Source organism: Bidens hawaiensis, unplaced genomic scaffold, assembly GCF_021521415.1.
Source record: "Bidens hawaiensis isolate Kalapana, Puna unplaced genomic scaffold, B.hawaiensis_p1.1 tig00014335_1, whole genome shotgun sequence".
Classification (NCBI taxonomy): Eukaryota; Viridiplantae; Streptophyta; class Magnoliopsida; order Asterales; family Asteraceae; genus Bidens; species Bidens hawaiensis.
The window spans coordinates 611,836-632,004 of NW_027492233.1; the positions used below are offsets into that span (position 1 = coordinate 611,836).

The 20,169-nt window shown below is 40.5% G+C and overlaps 1 protein-coding gene across 1 annotated transcript; it reads right to left on the reverse strand.

The window, feature by feature from the left end:
* Window positions 1-18,045: 18,045 nt before the first annotated feature.
* Window positions 18,046-18,611, reverse strand: LOC143546385 (uncharacterized). Its single transcript, XM_077038066.1, has 2 exons — window positions 18,282-18,611; window positions 18,046-18,213 (listed from the first exon to the last, which is right to left on the reverse strand). Exons 1-2 carry the CDS (start codon window positions 18,609-18,611, stop codon window positions 18,046-18,048), a joined length of 498 nt encoding a protein of 165 aa, XP_076894181.1.
* Between the last annotated feature and the right edge of the window lie 1,558 nt (window positions 18,612-20,169).

Below are 20,169 nucleotides of genomic sequence, written 5' to 3' on the forward strand. Positions count from 1 at the left end.
AGTATGAGTGGGGAACCAAGCAGCAAGAAGCGTTTGATTTACTTAAACAAAAGCTTACAAATGCATTTATATTGGCCTTGCTAGAGGGTACGGAAGATTTCATCATATTTAGTGTGCATCTCATTCAGGTTTAGGTTGCGTACTAATGCAAAGAAAGAAAGTAATAGCTTATGTTTCTCGTCAATTGAAAGTACACGAAAAGAATTATACGACTCACGATCTAGAGTTGGGTGCCATAATTTTTTCCTTAAAGTTTTGGAGACACTATCTCTATGGAGTCAAGTTTATCGTGTACACTGATCATAAGAGCTTAAAGCATCAGAAGGAACTTAACATGCGTCAAAGAAGATGGATGGAAACCTTAAACGATTACGATTATGAAATCATCTATCACGAAGGAAAAGCAAATGTTGTAGCTGACGCATTGAGCCGAAAGGAACATGAGAAACCCAAAAGGGTTCGAGCTTTGAGATTAGAACTATAAATAGATCTAATCGAGCAAATCAAGAAAGCTTAGAAACAAGCAATTGAAGAAAACCATATTTCCAAAGAAAAACGTAACGGCACCATTGTTTCTTTAATAAAAGGAGACGATAACATACTCAGACTTGGGAACCGAATCTGGGTACCAATTGTTGGTAATTTGCGCGAAAGGATCATGAGTGAAGCTCATAAATCAAAGTACATGATGCATCCCGGTAGTGATAAAATTTATCAAAATCTTAAACCAAACTACTGGTGGAATGGGATGAAGAAAGATATTGCTTTGTACGTTGCTAAATGCTTGTTGATGCATAAATGTCAGTAGTTCATATGTCTAATGTCTGTAATCGAGTCTGTAATATTGTTTATGTATTTGTCTGTTTAAAGCGAAGTTGTTGACAAGTTCGCTTAGGCGAACTTGTTAACCAAGCGAAGTTGTTGACAAGTTCGCCTAGGCGAACTTGTTGAACGAGCGAAGTTATGGACAACTTCGCCTGAGGCGAAGTTGTCGTGTATTTATATAGTGTACGGCTGATCGTTTTAGAGTGAAGTTTTGAGAGTTCGAGTTACGTGTAATTCAGTGAGTCAAGTGACGTGAGGTCGAGAGTCTGTAAGTATCACGTGTTGGGTTATTAATATAACGTGTGTTTGTTCGTATCGTGTTCGTGTGTTCGTGTGCTTGTGTTCTACGTCCGTAACGATCTACACAGGGATTCCGCACGTGTGTATATCGGGATATCTCGTGTGATCCGTCCAGGGAACCTACAATTGGTATCAGAGCTTTTGCTCGATTGTGTGGTTCGGGATATTCACGCGGGTGTAAAATTCGTCCCATTTCGGCTATTCACGGGACGAGTTTTTGGTGTTTTTGCTCATTCTAGCCTCCTACCAGTGTGTTCAAGCCTTTAAACCGTCAAAAACGTCGTTAAAATCCGATTTTCAGATCTGCAGAAAGTTTAAGTTCGTCAGGCGAAGTTGCTGTTCATCAGGCGAAGTTGCCGTCAGGATACGTAGGGTTTCAGCGAAGATATAAGGAGAAGCGAAGTTATTTACAACTTCGCCTACCTCCTCAACTTCGCCTAACTCAGCGAAGTTCTCCTCAAGTTCGCCTAGCTCAGCGAAGTTTTCTTCAAGTTCGCCTACTTTCTAAGTTCGCTTACCCTAAGCGAAGTTATTCTCAACTTCGCCCAGTCACGCGAATTTAAGAAAGATCCAGCGAAGTTACTACTTAAGCGAAGTTATCCCTAACTTCGCCTACAGTACTGTTCAGAGGAAATTTTTTTTTAACTTCGCCTACTCAGAATTTTTCGGGTTTCTTAGTCTTCAAGAAGGATGTCGTCGATCAACATTTCGGAGCTTGTAAAGATGGAAGTTGAAGCGGGGTCAGCTACAAAGGCCCCAAGGTTGCTGAAGGGAACCGATTTTGTCGCGTGGAAGGATCGGTTCATACAATACGTTAAGTACCAGGATGCGAAAATGTGGGTATGCATCCAAGATAGATATATTCCACCAGTCATGGAGTATGAGGGTCGAGACCAAATCAAGAAATACAGTAAAATGGAAGAGGAAGAGAAAAAGATGTATGAAGCCGAGAGCAAGGCTCATGCTGCAATCACAATGGCTCTTCCACAGGAGATCCTCCATACGTTCAGAAAGTATACATCAGCTAGAGAGCTTTGGGAAGCTCTTGAGAACAGATTTGAGGGGAATATAGGTATTCGGGCTTCAAAGATAAAGTTGCTCAAAACTCAATTTTCAGTCTTTAAGTACTTAAAGAACGAATCTCTTGATGATATTATCACTCGATATTATCATCTAATGACTGAATTGAGTAACTACTCCATTTCCTACCGAGAAGAAGAGATTGTGGAAAAGCTTCTCGATGCCCTCCCACCAAAATGGGAGATGTATACTGTACTGATGAGGGAAGACAAGGACTTTCCTACTTATGATCTTGAAACCACTGTCAACAAGCTCAGAACTTTTGAGCTTAATATGGTAAGAAAAGAAACATCTATGGATCAGGTTCAAGATCCTGGCATGTACGGTGCTAAAGTAAACTCAAATTCAAGTTCAAAGACTGATTCTGCCGCCTACTACTCGAAGGGCGAGTCTTGTGACAAGTCTTCACAGGAGGGGCATGTGTCAGTAAACTCAAATGGGGATGTTTGCTTTGTAGCCGGTGGATCAAGTGGTACTCAACAGACAGCAAGCAAGAGTAGTGGATCTTCAAGTTCCTCAAGCAATAATTACTCTAAGATGCCAATGAGCGTCAAATCTGCTGAAGAGCAGTTTGGCCTCTATGCTTCGTTTATTGCTTCATATGAAAACTATATTCAAGGAAAGGTTGTTGATCCAGCGATGCTAGATGAAGACTATGACCAGATCGATGCTGATGATCTGGAGGAAATGGATTTACAATGGCAGATGGCCATGATAGTGAGGAGAGTGAAGAAGTTTATGAGAAAGACGGGGAGGAAGTTTGTTGGTGGCAGGCCAGGGTTCGACAAGTCTAAGGTGAGGTGCTATAACTGTCAACAAAACGGGCACTTTGCCAAAGAGTGCAGAAACGAGCGAGTTGAACGTGGTCTAGGCCGGTCTGCACAGCACACTGGGAGTAGTAAAGAAGTCAATGCCATGATGTCCAGAGAAGCAGGTGAATACAACTGGAACCTGCATTCGAATGAAACTAGTGATCAGGCAAATATGGCTAAGGTTGAGAATGAAGATTGTGAGAAGATTAACGGAGAAGAGAAAGCTACGGGTAAGGAAAAAGCTTTCATGGCAGATAACAATGATCAACTCTCCGAGGTAAGTTCTAAATCTATTTGTACTAAATGTGAGAATTTGTCTGAGCAACTTGCTACCATAACTGATCAGTATGTTCGTTTAGATGCTGAATTTAAAACTCTTAAAGAAGATCATCACTTTATGAAAGCAAGAGAAAACAGTTACAAAGTTAAAATAAAAGCGTGTGAAAAAGATGTTAAAAGCTTAAAAACAAAACTTGCTGAAAAAATTGAAGTAATTGATCTAAGTTATAAGGTTTTAGAAGAAAAGACTAAACTGATTGCTGAACGAGAAAAGCAGATTGCTGACCACCAGGTGAAAGTGGTGGAACTGAACCGAAAACTTGAACAGTTCAGAAATTCCTCAGCTATTCTTGATCACCTTGTTAGTGATCAAGGTAACTCTACAAAGAGGAGAGGAATTGGTTATCACGAGGTTCCACCACCTTATAACCACAACTACACTTTTAACCCTAGTGTTCAGAAATCTGTTGATTTTGAAGTTCCTCAGACAGTTCCAATCAAGGTTACGAGTAAAGAACCAAGTGTTAGTAGTGGCGAAACGAGTTCGCCTGTTTCAAGTGTGAAAATTTCTGTTACGAGTCCAGTCTCATCAGATTCGGATAAGTTGTCCGAATCGGGTAAGACAAAAGAGAAAGTAGTGTTACCCACTGGTGGAGAAAAAGATAAAACTTATAAAAAGAGTACTCCACTCAACCCGTACGTCCCACCTTATGTGAGACGAACGGCCGGTAACACAGCCTCTACATCCAAAACAACCTTTGAAAAGAAAATGAAGCATAGGTGTTGTTTTAGGTGTAATAAGTTAGGACATCTTGTTGCAGATTGCCCTCTGACGCCGAAATTCAGAGGTGTGAGGCCTATTAAAACTGAGCATAAGACTAATGGAAATTTTAATACTGCTAAAAATGAAAACCCTTCCAAGTTCCGAAATGTAACTAATTCAGGTTTTCACAGAAACAGACCTCAGTTTAACAATACTAATAACCAAACCGCTAGATATAATACTTTCAATATACATAGGTTTGGAAGGCCTCACACTCAATTTCCAAGGAGATTTCCTAATAGGACTGACAGGAATTATCCAGATGCTAACTTTGGAAAGCAGAAGTACGGGATGTATAGATCCAAGACCAATTGGTCTTGGGTCCCTAGATTCTAATCCTTTGCTTTATTGTGCAGGAACAGTTGAACAGGGCTGCCCACAGTCTTTGGATTGTAGATAGCGGCTGTTCCCGGCACATGACGGGTAACAAATACTTGTTGCACGACTTAAAACCTGTTCAAGGAGCGAGAGTTAGCTTTGATGGTGAAAGTGGAGGAAGAATTACTGGAAAAGGAACGGTGTCCAATGGGAAAATAACTCTTGAGAATGTGAACTTTGTAGAAGAGTTGAAGCACAATCTGCTGAGTGTGTCGCAGATTTGTGATAAGGAGTACACTGTTCATTACACGAAGAATGAGGCAATCGTGTTGAAGCCTGGTTTTCAGATACCAGACGAGTGGATAGTGATGAAAGCTCCACGTGATACAAATACTTATGTGATGGATATGAGGTCTACTGAAATGGCCACGGAAGAATCATGTTTAATGACGAAAGCAAGCGAATCGGAATCCGAACTATGGCACAGGAGGATGGGGCACATTCATCTTCGGAAGATGAACCACATTGTCAGGAATGGACTTGTGATGGGCGTTCCCTTGAAAAGTTTTAACTTTGAAGACAAATGTATTGCATGCAAGAAGGGAAAGCAACACAAGAAATCCCATCTCACCAAGAAGGTCAACTCAATTGCCAGTACTCTAGAACTGCTACACATGGATCTCTTCGGTCCCGTGAATGTAAAAAGTCTAGGAGGTACTTCTTACTGCTTGGTGATCACTGATGACTACTCGCGATATTCGTGGGTATATTTTCTGAAATCGAAAGATGAGACGGCTCAAATGGTGAAGAATTTGATTACCAAAGTTGAGAACGTCATGGGTAAAACAGTGAAGTTCATCAGGAGTGACAATGGAACGGAGTTCAAGAATTTTGAAATGGAGATCTTCTGTCTTCAGAAAGGAATTGAACATCAATACAGCGCTCCGTATACTCCGCAACAGAATGGAGTGGCTGAAAGGAAGAACCGAACTTTAATTGAAGGAGCCAGAACTATGCTGGCAGATTCGAAGCTTCCTGTGATGTTCTGGGCTGAAGCAGTTGCTACAGCCTGCTATGTTCTGAATAGAGTGTTAACCGTTAAGAGACTTGGTAAAACGTGTTACGAGCTTATGCATGGAAGGAAGCCCAACTTGAGTGGTCTTGAACCATTCGGGTCCCCTTGTTCGATCTTGAAGACAAATTCTAAATTTGGAGAAGTAGCCGATGAAGGAATATTAGTCGGTTATGTTGTTGGTACTCCCAACAGACGTGTCTTCAATACTTCGACTTGCAAGGTGGAGGTGGTGTGTAACACCGACATCACAAGTTACCAACCGCCAAAACCAAGCAATGGACCTGCTGAGCTTTTCGACTATGTTAAGCTTTTTAAGTCATTTAACGTACCGGATTTGGAAATTTCTGAAGAAGAAGAAAGAGTTGCGACGAAGATGATACTCGATGAGGAAGAAAATCTATTGCAAAGACAGCTGATTGATAAATGTCAACCTTCATCATCAAACACTATCGGTACCCCTGCTGCCTCAGCTGAAGAAGAATTTATCAATCCTTTTCACTCTCAGCATGAAACAACCATTGATGAGATCTGTTCTAATTTGGAAGATAATTTGCATGTCGGTTCTGTTCCGACCACGAGAATTCATAAAGATCACCCTTTGGATAATGTAATTGGTGATGTGTCCTCCGGTGTACAAACAAGAAGTAGCTTGAATGAACACACCTGTGTTTATACAAGCATTAAGGAGACAGGAATAATCAATGAATGCCTGTACACCTGCTTTATAAGCCAGATTGAACCGAAGAATTATCAAATGGCTTTAAAGGACAGCTCGTGGGTCGAGGCCATGCAAGAAGAGTTGGCTCAATTCGAGAAGATGGAAGTTTGGACTTTGGTTGAAAAACCAAAGAATGTGCATGCGATAGGCACAAAATGGGTGTTCAAGTGCAAGAGAGATGATAAGGGGATTATTATAAGAAACAAGGCGAGGTTAGTCGTTAAAGGCTTTAATCAACAAGAGGGGATTGATTATAACGAAGTGTTCGCTCCTGTCGCCAGGTTGGAAGCCATAAGATTGTTTTTAGCATTTGCTGCTTATGAAAAGATGAAGGTGTTTCAGCTAGATGTGAAAAGTGCGTTTTTGAATGTGAAAGTTGATGAGGTTGTGTATGTTGAGCAACCTCCGGGTTTTCCTGACCCAGACTTTCCAGATCACGTGTACAGGTTGAGCAAGGCGTTGTATGGATTACATCAGGCACCTCGTGCCTGGTATTCAACTTTATCGGATTACTTGCTCGAGAATGTTTTTGAAAGAGGGAAAACTGATAGCACGTTGTTCTTCAAAAGAGATGGAAGCGACTTCCTGCTGGTACAAGTCTACGTGGATGACATTATATTTGCTGCGTCAAAAGTCTCCATGTGTCAGGAGTTTGAAGCCGTCATGAAGAAAAGGTTTGAAATGATTGCTATGGGTGAACTAACTTTCTTTCTAGGATTGCAGGTTGATCAGAAGAAGGACGGGATGTTCATTCATCAGACGAAGTATGTTCATGATGTGCTCAAGCGCTTCATGGAGGACAGTTCTCCATATGATACTCCAATCTGCGTCAATCACAAATTGGGTGCTGAAGTAGACGGTGATGCAGATGTGGACCCAACTCAATATCGGGCAATAATAGGTTCTTTAATGTACTTAACTGCATCTAGGCCTGATATAATGTTTGCTGTTTGTCTTTGTGCACGTTTTCAGGCAAATCCAAAAGAATCTCATTTGAAAGGTGCAAAGAGGATACTGCGGTATCTCAAGGGAAAGCCGAAGCTGGGGTTGTGGTACCCGAGAGGAGGAGACTTGGAGCTGGTCGCTTACACAGATTCTGATTATGGAGGGTGCAATCAGAGTCGGAAGTCAACAACTGGAGGATGTCAGTTTCTTGGTGGCAGATTGGTGTCGTGGCAATGCAAGAAGCAGACATCAGTCGCAATTTCAACCTGTGAGGCAGAATACATGGCAGCATCCAACTGCTGCTCTCAGGTTCTTTGGATTCAACAACAGTTGCGCGACTATGGTCTGAATTTCTTACTTACTCCTATTTGCATTGATAACACAGCTGCTATCTCAGTAACTAACAATCCCGTGAAACATAGTAAAACTAAACACATTGACATACGTCATCATTTCATACGGGATTGTGCTGAGAAGAAACTGATAATGCTTGAAAAGGTGGATACGCTTGATAATTTCGCTGATTTATATACTAAAGCGTTTGACAAATCCAGATTTCAAAACCTTATTGAACTGAATGGGATGATCAATCCCGAGTAACCATGCTTTTCTTGTGATATTTAAAAAAAAAAAAAAAAAAAAAACGTCACTAATCGCTTAAAAATATGTCGGTTACATCAGTTTGAAGGACTTGTCTTTGGATATGTTTTGGTCCTCATTCTCTACGTGTAGATTTTGAGGATAGCCATTAACCAGATTACTGATAGTGACCGGGGCGGTTTATGATGAGTTTTTCATTCTTTCGCTTAAAATTAGTCGATCATACTTAGTTAGAAGGACACATACTAGTATGTGGTCGGTCCAGCTGATCCATTGGATCTTCGGGATAGCCGTTTACCTGAAGACTTTGTTTTGGTCGGGGCGATTAAGGTTAAAATTTTGAAAGAAAGAGGGAAATGAAATTATTTTTCAAGTCTGTTACTTCGTAAGAAGTTCGTTAGCTATGTTTAAACGGAAAATTGATCCAACCTTGGAAAATGATAGAGATACTAATTCTGTGTGCTTAACTAGTGAAGTTATTAGGCTTAAAAGGCTTTAGGACAGTCATTGTATGTCATGGTAACTTTTTATGGTGCGTAAAAGTAGATGTGATACAAACTAAATTTACTTGATTTTACGTGGAAACTCCTTAAGAGTTTTGCATGTCTTCATATATATCTTTCCGAATGATAGGCAGAAAAGCGATTAACCAGTCATACACGAGCCCATGTGTGTTCTGATTCCCGTGAAGATAGCGTCTCAAGATACTGCAGTGATCCAGATTCGGGACTTGCAGTTAATTTCTACTTTGAAGTCTATGTTTATTCGGAAAAAAAAAATATTTGGAGTTATTGAAACATTATTAGAGATGACAAAATATCAAGACTTCTCAATCTTGAGTAAGAAGAGGAACGGGGCCCAGAAGAAGACTACTTACAACTTAATCAGACACTATGGGTCGAGGTCAATTCGGGGTGACTTGAGGAAAGCCAAATACGCTTTGAGGATAGATAGGAGGCATCAATATTTTTGAGTTGTTGCCCACTTAAATTTTGAGGCTTAATTGAATATAACTCGTATCACAGAAACGATGAAAACCATCTTAAGTTATTTACCTGCTTACAACCTGTCTCTATATGTCATAATACAGCTAAACACGGATCTATGTGACAGTCACGAAATTAGTATGATTCATGTTCGGATCTTTTCTAAAACGTAGCAGTCCCTATCGAGACTGAAATTTGATCCCTTATACTTTAAATTTTTTAAGTTTTTTTTAACTTAGATAGTTTTATGATTTTTTAACTGGTTACTTAGAATTGATCATGTTATTTATTTCTTAAAGGGAAGTTTTAAAGGGTTAATTGAAAAATGTTCAAATTATAAGGTTTGATTTTGTAAATATAAGCGATGTTGTTAAACAGGCGAAGTTGTGAATAACTTCGCCTAGGCGAAGTTATCCGTAACTTCGCCTGTATAACCCAGACCTTATATAAGGATGTTCAACAGTCGTAACTGTTCATCACTTTTCAAAACTCAGCGAACTTATCCGGCGAACTTACACTTTTCCGGCGAACTTGTTATTTAAACCGATTACGTGTTATTTTTTTCCCAGATTTCATTAAGTTCAAGGTTCGAGATGTCGAATTATCATATATTCCATGTTCATTCATGTTTTCCGGATTCCTTAATCACGAAAACATCTACTGCACGTTGTTCCATAATCCTCACTGTCGCCGATTCAGATTCAGGCGAAGTTAGGGTTTAGGCGAAGTTATCCGTAACTTCGCCTGAAGCTTAAGTTCGCCTGAGGCGAAGTTAACCGTAACTTCGCCTGAAGCTTAAGTTCGCCTGAGGCGAAGTTATCCGTAACTTCGCCTGAAACTTAAATTCGCCTGAGGCGATGTTGTGATGAGGCGAAGTTAACATTAACTTCGCCTATATCATTTTTACTTAATATTAATTAGACGAACTTAAAGCTGAAGCGAAGTTATTCCCAACATCGCCTCAACTTTAACTTCGCCTATACAGAGTTTATCACAACTTCGCTCATGGTAACCAGCGAACTTGTGTTATACATTAACGTTTATCTAACTTGGTTAGTTTGTTGCAGATATGGCAGCGGTAGCTGGTGCTGGAGGTGCAGGAGGAGAAGATGGTGATAACCAACGTCAATTTTTCCCGGGTCACAATATGTACATCACTTTAGACCCGGAGGCGAGCGGTGTGGACGATTACCGCGAGATCATAACTTTCCTCCTACGCTCGAGGATTTTTCATGCCATCACAAACACTCTGCCGATATCCTTACCAAATATCGAAGACTTCTGGCAGACGGTCGAATACGACTGTCGTGTTGAGCCCCCGGTCATGCGAGCGACTGTGAACAATCAACAAGTTCAGTTCAATTCTGAACAGATTCGGGTGGCATTACGGTTTGGAGAAGAGACGAGGGACGATCCAACTGAGTTTGTGGCTCCGTTCCGTGATGGAGCGTTTCTCCGAATGGGCTACTCTGGTCCATTAGGTGATACCCAGAGGAGGAAGGGTTTCCTTCTAGATCAGTGGCGCTTCCTCATGCACGTTATGATAGTTTGCATGTCTGGGAGGAAGGCGGGCACGGATGGTATGGGTGTGACCATGCAGTCTGCAATGACTGCACTGACTTACAATAAACGCTACAGTTTCAGTCAGATGGTCTTTTACGAGATAGACAGACAGAGGAGGGCGATGTCTCGGGAGCGGTTCATTATGTACCCACGTTTTATCCAGATGATATTGAACCATGTGGCTCCGAATCTACCTCAGAGACGCCCGATAAGATACGTGGAATCTGTGAGCAAACGTATCTTTGCTCAATGCCGCACTTCGAGTGCGAGGAGCAACCCTGAACGTCGTCCCAGGCATACTCCACTGTTTGGGTTTTTAATTAACCCAGAGTATGTTCCTGCTGGTGGGGACGAGTTCAGAGATCCTCAACCGCGACAGGCAAGAGCAACTCAAGCTCCACCTGCTGTGCCTGTTGTGTCGGCTGCAGAGGATATAGATCTTGACGCTGTTTTTGGAGGTCAAGGTTATTTTGATATGGATCAAGTTGAAGAGGTGCAGGTCTAGGCTGCACAGGGTTCGGGTGTGAGTGCTACTAGAGCAGCTACATCGATGGCTGACTCCGATTTGGATGAGATCATGAATGAGGGGAGACGGTTGATGGTGTCTCGAGAGAGAACTTTTGGGAAAAGAAAGAGAACGGAGGATGATGAAGAGTCAGAAGAGGAAGAAGATATACATAAGCTGATAAGAAGATCAAGACGGGAAAGGACAGGTGCTGGCATGGGAGCTGGAGAGACTTCAAGGATGGTACGTTTTGCTCCGGCTGCACTGTCTGGTATGTCTGTCGTTCCTTCTTCTGTACAGGTTACAAGTACAAGCGCTGCGGATGTTCCCGTGGTGGCTACATCATCTGCTGGCACTCCATCCGTCACTGCTATCCAGACGTCGACTCCGGAGATCGTGTCTCTACCGCCTCCAACGCTTACTCAGTCGGTGGTAGCTGCACGATTTGTAGAGTCAACGGTCGTCACTACTGCAGGGTTATCAGGTATGGTACCACCTGCGGTTACGCCTGCTTCTGATGTCTCGCCTACGCCTATGTCAGACTCAGAGAGAATAGCTTCACTAGAGCGGATCGTGGCAGAGCAATCGAAGACTATTCAACGCCTAGTGGAAGCAAATCAACTACAGTCATCCCTCCTGGTTGAGCATGGGAAAATTATAGATGCCTTGAAGGAGTTCTTGGCATCTCAGGGGGAGATGAGCTGTAAGGGCGACGAGCTCAGGACGAAAAGAATAAATGACCGAGACGATGATCCCAATGCATCGAAAGATGCAGGTGGTGAGCTGCCAAGAACTTCTCAAGCTCTTGGTACTTCCACAGCTGAGGGGGAGTCTACCGACGCGGCTGATGGTGATGATGTGGTGTTGGTGGAGGATGACGTGATTGATGCGTTGAAGGAACTTGACGATGATATGTTCAGCGATGATGTGTTGTTTGATGAAGATGTGCTGCCGAGTGATGTGATTGAGAAGATCGGTGAGCAGATTGAGATTGAGAGTGAGATTGAGGAAGGAGAGATAGTAGTAGAAGACGTTGAACACGAGATCCCTGATGTTGAGAAAGCCGACATGGGTACTGAGATGGATGAGACTGAGTGGGAGGAGCAGCCTAGGTGGAAGGAAGGCTGTGCTCATTGGTTTATTAAGACCAAGAAGCCTGCTGTTCCAGCCATGTTCAAGAAGAGTTATAACATCAAAGGCTATGCTGAGTCGAAGAAGGGAATTATCTGTTGGATATATGATGAACAGATAAAGTTGTTTGTGGTGAAGCGTTATGATGGTATTCAATACTTCAAAAGAATGTTGATATCTCTCAATACGTTGCCGGAATGTGAGGTGAAGGATTTGGCCAGGTTGGGCCTGATAAATAGAAGTGACGACAACATGGCAAGAGTGATTGGGAAGATCGTGTGGAAAGAAAGCATAAAAGAGAAGAAGTTTGAATTATTAAAGCCACAGAAGGGAAAGCTCGTGGAGGATACAGAAAGGGGAATGAGAGCAGATGGCAAGCCATGGATGGTGATGAAGTACAAACCGATCCGATGCATCAAGGAGGTTCCAATGAAGACTATGCCTCAAGATGTGTTGAAGAATCTAAAATGGTGGTACGTTGATTGCCAGACTGCTGAAGCCGTGATGGAAGACGAAGATGAACAAGAAGTGCTGAGGGTGTATGATCCGATGCATCTTGTTAACTTATCGAAAGCTGATCTGCAAGTGTTGAATGAAAAGAAGATATTCTATATTCCTGCTTGGAAGGATGAAGCAAGGAAATATCAGCGAGTAGTCACGGTGTGTGTTAGAGAAGGAGTGCACGCGTGAAGATACAGGATTACGAGACAAGAGCTGAAAGATAAAGATATGAAGCTACTGCCAAGGGGGAGTCTGTTGATGCATAAATGTCAGTAGTTCATATGTCTAATGTCTGTAATCGAGTCTGTAATATTGTTTATGTATTTGTCTGTTTAAAGCGAAGTTGTTGACAAGTTCGCTTAGGCGAACTTGTTAACCAAGCGAAGTTGTTGACAAGTTCGCCTAGGCGAACTTGTTGAACGAGCGAAGTTATGGACAACTTCGCCTGAGGCGAAGTTGTCGTGTATTTATATAGTGTACGGCTGATCGTTTTAGAGTGAAGTTTTGAGAGTTCGAGTTACGTGTAATTCAGTGAGTCAAGTGACGTGAGGTTGAGAGTCTGTAAGTATCACGTGTTGGGTTATTAATATAACGTGTGTTTGTTCGTATCGTGTTCGTGTGCTTGTGTTCTACGTCCGTAACGATCTACACAGGGATTCCGCACCTGTGTATATCGGGATATCTCGAGTGATCTGTCCAGGGAACCTACAATGCTTAACATGTTTACAAGTCAAGGCAGAACATCAAAAGCCTTCAGGTTTGCTTCAACAACCTGAACTTCCTATATGGAAATGGGAGATGATAACAATGGATTTCATTACGAAACTCCCTAAGACTACCCGACAACATAATGCTATTTGGGTAATCGTTGATAGGTTAACTAAATCCGCTCATTTCTTATCTATCAATGAATCTTATTCCATAGATAGATTGGCACGGATTTACGTAAACAACATCGTAGCATTACATGGTGTGCCATTATCTATCATATCTGATCGTGACAGTAGATTTACGTCTCATTTCTGGAATAGTTTCCAACAAGCGTTAGGAACTCGGTTAAATCTTAGCACTGCTTATCACCCTCAAACTGATGGACAGAGTGAAAGAACAATTCAAACTCTTGAGGACATGCTTCAAGCTTGTGTGATCGATTTAGGCGGATGTTGGGATGATCATCTACCTCTGATGGAATTCTCGTATAACAACAGTTATCACACAAGTATTCAAGCCGCACCATTTGAAGTTTTGTATGGGCGAAAATGTAGAACGCCTGTATGTTGGTCCGAAACAGGAGATAATCGAATATCTGGACCCGAAATAGTCCAAGAAACAACGGATAAAGTGTTGCAAATCTGTGAACGACTTAAGACGCAAGAGATCGACAAAAGAGCTATGTAGACGTTCGCCGTAAACCGTTGGAATTTCAAGTAGGCGATAAGGTTTTACTAAAAGTGTCACCATGGAAAGGAGTTATACGATTCGGCAAGAAAGGAAAGTTAAGTCCACGTTTTGTGGGACCGTTTGAGGTATTAGAACGAATCGGTACTGTTGCTTATCGTTTACGATTGCCAGAAGAGATGAAAGGAATACATGATGTATTTCATGTCTCTAACTTACGTAAGTGTCTGGCTGACGAAACTCTAACCATGCCTTTGAAAGATGTCGAAATCAATGAAAATCTAAAATTTGTAGAACAACCTTTACAAGTGGAATATTTCCAAGTCAAGCAACTTAAACGTCGAAGGCTAAAGTTAGTCAAGATACGATGGAACTCCCGAAGAGGACCTGAGTTTACTTGGGAGTTAGAATCAGAGATGAGGAAGAAATACCCACATCTGTTCTAAGCGAATCTCGAGGACGAGATTCATTCTAAGGTGGGGAGGATGTAACATCACAAATATTTTGGTTCAAATTTGACAAATTAATAAAACTTAAGGACTAAAAATATTCATGGCAAATGTAAAGAGAAAAATAAGACAAAGAATGGAAGTAGTTTATGTTAAGGAATGGAGTAAGGAGACTCCATCCACATCGGAGAAAGAAAGAAAAATAAAGCACTTTATAAGGAGAGAACATTCCATGGAAATGTTCTTAAGTGCCAACCACTTTCCCTAGTCCTAGCGGAGGGTGCGAAGCACCCGACGCGCACGGGCACGGGCTCGGGAGAAGGGCGATGGATGCAATGTGGCGCTATGATGGCGCACTTTGCACTTCGCACGCACGCATCGCCAAGAGCCGCCTTTGTATTTTTGGATGATGATAAGATCAAGATATGGCAAGTTACCAAAAGACCAGGGACTAAAAATGAACAGATTCAAAATTTTGCATCTTCGCGATACGCGAAGAAAACAAGTTGTGCATGTTCGCGATACGCGAAGATGCAGTACACGTGGAGAGACAGGAAAGACACGTGGCGACACGTGGCAAGCCTACGAGGCGACTCAGCGAAGCTAGTGCAACTTCACGATACGCGAAGTTGCACAAAAATTTCTATAAATAGGCCGGCCATGGGGGTGGTCCTCACCATCCAACTCACACTTCCAATTACACATTGTCTCGATTTACGTGCCACGACCCGAGATGGCGATATCCCGACAAGCCTTACCTCGAAATGCATTCCATAACCCTACTTAAATACCCTCTCGACTTACCTTCAAGTAGAAGTGCTGTTCAAGTAAAGCACAAGCATTTCTATAAATAAGCCATTCAAGGTAGGGGTTCTGCTCGATTATTATAATATAAATGGCTTAGACCCTAGTCAAGGATATAGCCCGTACCTTGATTTTATAAAGTGGAAATAAGATTTTATAAAGTCGAGATTATAGATAAAATAATACTTCTTTATTTTATATAAAGATTTTATATTTCTTATAATAAGAATTTGAAATATATGTTTTTTTCACGAAGAAGAAACAAAGGTTTATAAATGATTAAAAAGAAAGGACTAGAGGTCCTTATATTTATAAAGAGATAAAATGTGAAGGTAAATGTTATGCAATCGGACTACAGGTCTGAAGCTAGATCGTTGATCTAGTACTTATAAAATGTTATTCTCGTACTATAGGTCTGAGGTAACGAGACAAATTGGTGAGAAACACCAACCAAGAAGAATGGTGAATACGTCCAACTTTTTATAAAACTAAGTCTTGAATGTTTGCATGGGATTATATCCCTAAAACTTTATAAACAAAAGTAATACTGGCCCTCAGGCTATTGTATACGTTTGTCTGGATCCTTACATATGTGGGCAGACGGTGGGCACACCGCACCACACTTGCTAATGCCTCCGCCACGTTGGGCCGGACCCAAGTAATGTCCGAGAGGGAATTATCTCGTGTATATTGAATAGTTGCCAAGACCTCGAAGCTGCGGTATCGCTGAGAGGTTTCAAGTATAACTAGAGGTTTATAATAGTATATTTAACTTGGTTGTTTGCTAAGCCACGATGGGCCGGGTCACAAGATACCCGAGGGGATAATTAAGTAACTTGAAATATTTTGAGTCAGCGTGTTCACCAGCATGTATTGCTGACGTATTTTTTTATAACTGTTTTACAGGTAATGAAGGATAGGTGTTTGGAGACAGAGGATAGCCGTTAGACGATATAATGGCTCAAAGGATGTTTTAATATTAAAATAATGTAAATCATGGTTTTAATATCCAAACACTTTTGTATAACTTAACGGGTGTTTCAAACCCCGTGATTTGAATATAATAATATTTTATTAAAAGTCTTCCGCTTTACAACCTTTAACTCTGATTTATTTACAACACAGGTACCAACTTACAAGTCACACGCCCAGGCCCTGAGTCGGGGTGTGACACTTGGTGTTCTGATATTCCAACAGATTCGTTAATTACGAACTTGTCGGTTTTAATCAGAATTGAATTTGTTTAATCCTTAAGTTAGCATAATTAATTATCCGTTAATCATTAGATTATGAAAATTTATCCACTTATCAATTAAAATATGTAGATTTTTATAAAATTCTTTATGGAATTATTTACTAATTTATTAATTTTTAAAAATTCATTTTATCTGCTATATTTAGCCCTAAAATCATCCGTTTATCCCAAACGATTTCCATAAAAATCCACCAAAATTTCTGAGTGGTAAAAATATATTCCAAAACAACCTGAAAAAATTCCAAACTCTAACAATCTTGCCAAATACCTTTTCGAGCCAAAAACGACTATGAAAATTCAGTTAAACGCAAATGCACAAAACATACATAAGATTTTCCAAATACTCCCAAATTGCATATGTGATCAAAATATACGAAATATGAGTTCCCCAAAAAATGTTATAATTGTTCAAGCATTTTAACTATTTTTCTCAAATAAACGTCCCAATTTGGTAATAAATTTGCCAAATATTCTCGGATGGTCGAAAAATTACCAAATTTGAACAGAGACTCAATGATATGGTCCTTGATGTCCTTGAAAAATTTCATGACCTAAAAACATACACATCATAACCTTTACCTAAACAGCCCGTAATCGAGTGATTCGGCATTACCTTTGCGGTTTTGATTCATTTTCTGCCTTCTAATCAAGTTTTTGGGTTTTTGTGCTTCTATACAAGCTAGATACAAGTCATATATCACAAACCAAGCATGTTTCATCAATATAGCAGCCTTGAAACTTAGGGTTTCAGCTAGGGTATTAAACCGAACTTTTGAACCGTAAAAACCCTATTTAAACCCTATAATCCGTGTTTATGGCAAAAAAAACTATCAAACCAGGTTCCTAACCATGTGTATGATCAAGAAAATGTTGATGGACCATTTTTAGGATTTTTACATGGTTAGGAATGATTTTTTGGCAATTAAACCATGTTTATATGATATTAAACATAATTAAATCACGTTAAAAATGATGAAATTAAGTAATATACCTAGGGTTTCTTGAGTTTGAGCTGAAGAAGAAAGAGTTCCAGAGAATTTTCACTAAGTTTGATGTTTCAAAAACATCTTTGAGGTTTAATATAAAAAAAGGATGTTTAGGTTTTTTTTTTCAACTTTGGCAGGCTGGCTTATTGGGCCCCCTTTTGGGCCCATTTGGCCCAATTTTCTTGATTTACATGCCTGAGCGTGAAATTCCAAGTCCAAATTTATTTCGGGTTTGGTTTTTGGCACGAAAAACATATCGGGTACGACAAATAGTGCAAAAACAAGCATTTTTCAGCCATTTTTGTATAAATTTATAAAAACATAGTATACGTTTGTCAAATTCGAAAATATTTTCATGGATCACTTAAAACATTTCAAACAAGTGTTTGGTAAGTCCTTTTCGGCTTAACGGATGATACAATGCTTGGTTTGTAACTATCTTTCGCGTTTAAATCTATAGCGGGTAGTTAAACGAGCATGTTTTCGTTTAACTGTTTTGCTATCAAACTAAGGCCATAATATTGATATATTGGCTTATATTAAACGTATATCACTTATAGATGCCCCCCCCCCTCGAGATATCTGGGTCATAACCAGACCCGTTCGGTTAATCGTCCGTCCGTTACGTAATAAGCGTTTAATTGTTTAATCGGTAAATAAGTACTGAGGTGTACCTGGTTTTGCCTCAAATGTCACATCAAATCCGCGTCCTCCAAGTAAGGCTTAAAATGATGCCCAGTGACCAATTTCCTCAAATAATCATCGAAATCCTCGATCTCGACTTCTCCAAACTTACCAACCCGCTTCACTTGATATGGTCCCGTCCATATGCTCTTCAACTTTTCCGGGAAAAGCTTTATCTGCAAGTTGTATAGCCAAACTCGTTGTCCATTTCAAATGTCTTTCTCCTTAACTTGGCATCGTGAACTCTCCTCATCTTGTCTTTATAAGCGGGTGCACATTCATATGCTTCGTCTCTCAACTCTTCTAGCTGACATATGTTCAACTTCATTTGTTTACCTGCACACTCATAATCTAGATTAATATTCATAACCGCCCATAACGCACGATGGGCAAGTTTAATAGGTAAATGACACCCTTTCCTAATAATCAACCGATAAGGGGTGGTTCCAATAGGTGTTTTAAAAGCAGTCCGGTAAGCCCATAAAGCATCATTTAATTTGTTTGACCAGTCTTTAAGATCGAGTCTTACCGTTTTTTTGTAAAATTTCTTTATTTGCCAATTCGAAACCTCCATTTGACCACTCGTTTGAGGGTGATATGGAGTTACAATGGGGTGGTTTACGCCATACCATTTAATTAATTTGCCAAAGTTAAAGTTTTAAAAATGTGAACCCCCATCGCTAATAATGATGCAAGGAACACCAAATCTTGATAATATGTTTGTTTGGAAAAAATTACAAACAAGGGTATGGTCGTTTGTCTTGGTGGCGATTGCTTCTCCTCACTTAGACAAATAATCGAGTGCCACCAAGATGTATAAATTCCCAATGGAATTTGGGAATTGGACCATGAAATCAATCCCCAAACATCAAAGATGTATACAACTAGGATCGGTTGCATGGGCATCTCGTCCCTCTTTGAGATGCCACCCATTTGTGGCATCTAACACAATTTCTAACAAACTCAGCTGCATCCTTAAAGATGGAAGGTCAATAGAATCAACAAGCTAACACTCAATGCCCTGTCTTTTGATCGCTGAAATACCCAACACAAGCTGATGAATGCGCACATGATGCAACACACTTCTCACTTCTTCCCCTGGTATGCATCTCCACATAACTTGATCTGCACCTACCTTAAATAACTCCGGATCTTCCTACACATAATATTTCACTTAGGAAAGGAAGTGCTGCTTCTTCTTCTTTGGCCAAAACTCCAGAATTGTATCTGCAACAAGAAAATTAATAATATCAACATACCAAGTTGAAATAGAAAACAACTGCTCATCCAGATATGATACATTTATGGCTCTAGCATCTTCGTCATCTTCTTTTCCCACCAATCTGAATAAATTATCTGCAACAACTTTCTCACTCCCCTTCTAGTCACGGATCTCCACATCGAACTCTTGAAGTAGCAAAATCCATCTGATCAAGCGTGGCTTTGCGTCTTTCTTCTCCATCAGGTACCTAAGTGCAATATGATCTGAAAACACAACAACTTTGCTCTCCCAAATATAAGATCGAAATTTATCCAATGCATACACTACCGCAAAAAACTTCTTTTCCGTTGTGGTGTAATTAATTTGAGCATCAGAAAAGGTTTTGCTCGCTTAGTATATGGCAACGGGCTTCTTAGCCAGCCGTTGACCCAACACGGCCCCGACAGCATAGTCACTTGCATCACACATAATCTCAAACGGAAGTGACCAATTGGGTGACATCACGATCGAGGATTCAACCAATTTGTTTTTAAGAACATTAAAAGCATTTAGACACTCTTCATAAAAAACAAATGGTACATCTTTTAACAACAAATTACACAACGGTTTAGTTATGACAATAAAATTTTTTATGAACCGTCGGTAAATCCGGCATGACCCAAAAATGCTCGAATTCCCTTCACATTAGTAGGAGGTGGTAAATTATATATGACTTGGACTTTTGCCCGGTCAACCTCAATCCCCCTACTAGAGATGACATGACCCAAAACCGTTCCCTCCTGAATCATAAAATGGCTTTTCTCCCAACTTAAGACCAAATTCATTTCCACACATCTTTTTAAAACTTTTGTCAATTCATTTAAGCATGATTCAAAAGATTGGCCGAAAGTTGAAAAATCATCCATAAAAA